The 3,577-nt window shown below is 60.1% G+C and overlaps 1 protein-coding gene across 1 annotated transcript; it reads right to left on the reverse strand.

Moving 5' to 3' along the window:
* Positions 1-534: 534 nt before the first annotated feature.
* Positions 535-3,567, reverse strand: LOC115287196 (SLAM family member 9-like). Its single transcript, XM_029933446.1, has 3 exons — positions 3,369-3,567; positions 1,154-1,577; positions 535-592 (listed from the first exon to the last, which is right to left on the reverse strand). Exons 1-3 carry the CDS (start codon positions 3,565-3,567, stop codon positions 535-537), a joined length of 681 nt encoding a protein of 226 aa, XP_029789306.1.
* Positions 3,568-3,577: the final 10 nt, after the last annotated feature.

The following is a 3,577-nucleotide window of genomic DNA, read 5'->3' on the forward strand; positions in this document are numbered from 1 at the left end:
CTCATCAGTGGGGGCAGGGCTGAGAAATGCAAAGGCACCCAGCCGGGGCCAGGCGGTGCACTAGAGGTTTACAGCTGGTGCCCAGGTCTTCAGGGAGGGCTTCCCGGAGGAGGTGAGGGATGAACTGAGTCTTAAGGGAGGAGGGGAGATTACCAGATACTCAAGGGGGTGCAGTACCTTGTAAGGAGGGACAAAACCAGGAACACTGGGTCCAGTTACCTGCTCTGGGGCAGCCAGCACCCCTGCAGCAGGTGGAGGAGGACCCGGGCAGGGAGGAGCCGGGGAGGAGGATGAGGGGGAGGCAGGAGCCTCTTGCAGAGGATCTAGGGGTCACTGAGGGATGGGCTCCACAGGGAATCGGGGACGCTGATGCAGCAGGTCCCGTGCAGCAAGGGGAGGATGGAATGTAGGGACAGAAGACCGGGTCCTGTTCCCTCAGGGACACCCTGACTGTGACAAACGCCCAGAGGCCAAGGTGGGACAGGAGGTCAAAGCAGAAGCAGCCATGGCCCCACCCCCCAGGGTGTCCAGGCCTCACAGGACACTGATCCTTGACAGAGCCTCACTCTTAGCGTAGGGCCCTGAGCGCCTCCTAGAGGAGGGAGGTGTAAGGGCAGGACCATGGCTACTCCAGCAGTGCCCTGTGTTAATGGGACGGACTGAGGGACCCTGGTCAAGGTCAGTGGGGCTGGACATGAACCAAGCTCACGGCCCTGTGTGCCTGCAGGGTCACAGCCCCCGGGGCAGCTGTAGAGAAGGGGTTCCTTGACGGGAATAAGTGGGAAGAGGAGACTCCATATTGGAAGGTCTGCCGGCAGAGGGAACGGCCTGACCAGAACCCGGGGTGAGGAGAACAGGGCACATCTGGGAATCCAGGCGAGCATGTGAGTGGGAAGTGTGTCCCTGAGACCAGAACCGGGCACAGGAGCCCCGAGCCCTGAGCACTGCAGGCCGCAGCTGGCCCCGCCTCCCTCTGGTGCCACATACCACTGACTCACCCCTGCTCTCCTTCCTGAAAACCTCCTGAGACACACAAGGACTGAGGGATGAGGGAGGGGAGAGTATGGGGGGGGGGGCGGCCAGGAGCAGCAGGGGTGAGGGGTACAGAGGAGCAGGAGGGAAACACTGAAAGGCAGAAGCCAATTGGATGCACCTGCCAGACTCTGGATGGGGTGACAGGTGGCAGGTGGTGACGTAAACATAGGGGACAGAACCAGGAACCATCACCCAGGGGGACCTGAGCTCCGGGAGGCCCCTCCCCTCAGGCAGGACGTACTCACCGTGGCCACAGACCTCCCCGAGGTCCCGGGTGGCAGTTTTCTGGTCCACCGGGTTGCTGACCACACAGGTGACGCTGGGGCTGGGCCGGCTCAGGGGCAGGTGCAGAGCCAGGGTCCAGGGGGTGGGGGCCGGGCCCGGGGCCCCCGTCTGCTCCAGCTCCCTGGGGAGGCCCTTGCTCTCCCAGGACACGTTCACGGCCCCCGTGGGTCCCGTGGGGTGGCACTCCAGGGTGACTTTGCACAAGTCTGCTGTGAGGGACAGAATCTCGGCCAGGATCTGGGGACGGGACACGGGCTCTGGGGTAGGAGGGACAAGAGGACAGAGTGTCACCTGGTGGAGAACATCACACTCACGCTTTCTCATGCGGAATCTCACTGATACCCTGGCTCCTTCTCCTAAGGACGGTGCGTCCATTTTACAGACAAGACAGACTTGACCAAAATATACAGCAAGTGATGGTAAGGAAGGAGCCACTGAGTGAAGACCCAGGTGATTTCAATAGACTGAACACATCTTAAAAATCTTTCTGGAGGGGCACCTGGCTGGGTTAGTGGCTAGGCATCTGACTTTAGCTCAAGTCCTGATCTTACAGTTCGTGGGTTTGACCCCACAACAGACTCTGTGCTGACAGCTAGCTCAGAGCCTGGAGCCTGTCTTCGGATTCTGTGTCTCCCTCTCTCTCTGACCCTCCCCTACTCATACTGTCTCTCTATCTCTCAAAAATAAACAAAAACATTAAAAATTCTTTTAAAAATCTTCGAGGAGAAAATACATACTCAATCCCATCACCCCAAAACCCATTGATTCTAAGTTAGTATGGTATCCTCTATGAAATAGAGACGTCTAGGACAGAAGGATCTGACCTACCTGGCCTGGACCCTCCTCCTGCTTCGATGGTGGCCAGGACATCAAGGTCCGAGGTACAGAAGGCCACCGGGCAGCTCTGGGACCTAAGAGAATGGCCCCAGGCTCCCAGCAGGAGTGGCCGCTCTGGGAGACGCAGCGGGGCATGAAGAACAGCCATCCCAGGCATGGTAACAAAATGCACTAAACTTGCAGTCACACGGGAGACCAGGGACAAGAAGGCTGACAGTCTGCCTGGGAATCTCAGGAACCCAAGGCTGGAGGACCCGCCTCCCCAGAGCAGGATATCTCCCGACACCGAGGGGAGTCAGAGACAGAGACAGAGAGATGTGCTGACTGCGTTTCTGAGGAAGGGCCGCCCTGTGACCTTCTCCTGCGTCCCTGGAGGCTCAGAGCTGCACCGGGGGGTCTGAGAGTGAGGGTGGCCTCGGGCTGTGCTGAGAAGGAGGAGGGGACAGGCCTGGGAGGACCCCACATGGGTTGTGTGCGTGCCTGGTGACCAGTGTCCCAAAGATGACCAGGTGCTAACCCTCAGAGCCTGCAGGTGTCTGAGGATCCATGGTGAAGGGCAACGGAGGCCGTGAACCAGCTGACCCTGGAATGGTGTGGATCCTCAGTGAACCAAGTGGGATCACAGGGTCCTCACATGTGGACGGAGGAGGAGGGGGAGGGGGAGCGATGCAGGACCAAAAGGATCAGCCGACCAGGACCACCTTTGCAGGTGGAGAAAGGGGCCACCAGCCAAGGGCACAGCCACCACTACAAGGTGGGACAGGAAGGACATGGATCCTCCCCCGGAGCCTCCAGAAAGGAGCACAGCCCTGCGGACACCTGACCCTCATCGCGGTGGCCCCGGGTCTGACCCTGACCCACAGCACAGGTGCACACGCAGTGGGGGCTGCGCTGAGACCCCTGGCGGTCCCACCTGTGACAGCAGCAGCAGCCACCACCACACCAGTCAGGGGAACGTGTCCCGTGAGCACTGGAAGGGTTCCAGCAAAGCCCCATGTCCCACGTGTCCCTTCTCCTTCCTGAAGCCCCGAGGACCGGCCCCTCCTGGGAGTCTCAGCCCCGCCCCCACTCACAGTGAGCACGCAGCTTCTGATTTCAAGGGAGGAGAGCCTGAGGTCTAGGGTCTGGAAGGGATCCTGCAATGGGGCCATGGACACCCCCAGGGACCACAGAGGGGGTACGTGTGTCCTGGGGGAGGGGCCACCACGTACCGTACACACTGAGGTGGAAATACTGGTCATATACTGTTCCTCCCGTTAAGGACACTCGAGCCCAGTACCGCCCACTGTCCTCCAGGGTCAGCTTGTCCATCCTCAGGGTCGTCGTGTTGAGCACCTGGACTCTCTCCTTGTATTTGTCCTGGAAGTTCACCCATTCTGGGCCACGTACCCCGGGAAAGACGTGCAGCATGGCTATGTGT

The sequence above is a fragment of the Suricata suricatta genome, chromosome 3, assembly GCF_006229205.1.
Source record: "Suricata suricatta isolate VVHF042 chromosome 3, meerkat_22Aug2017_6uvM2_HiC, whole genome shotgun sequence".
NCBI lineage: Eukaryota > Metazoa > Chordata > Mammalia > Carnivora > Herpestidae > Suricata > Suricata suricatta.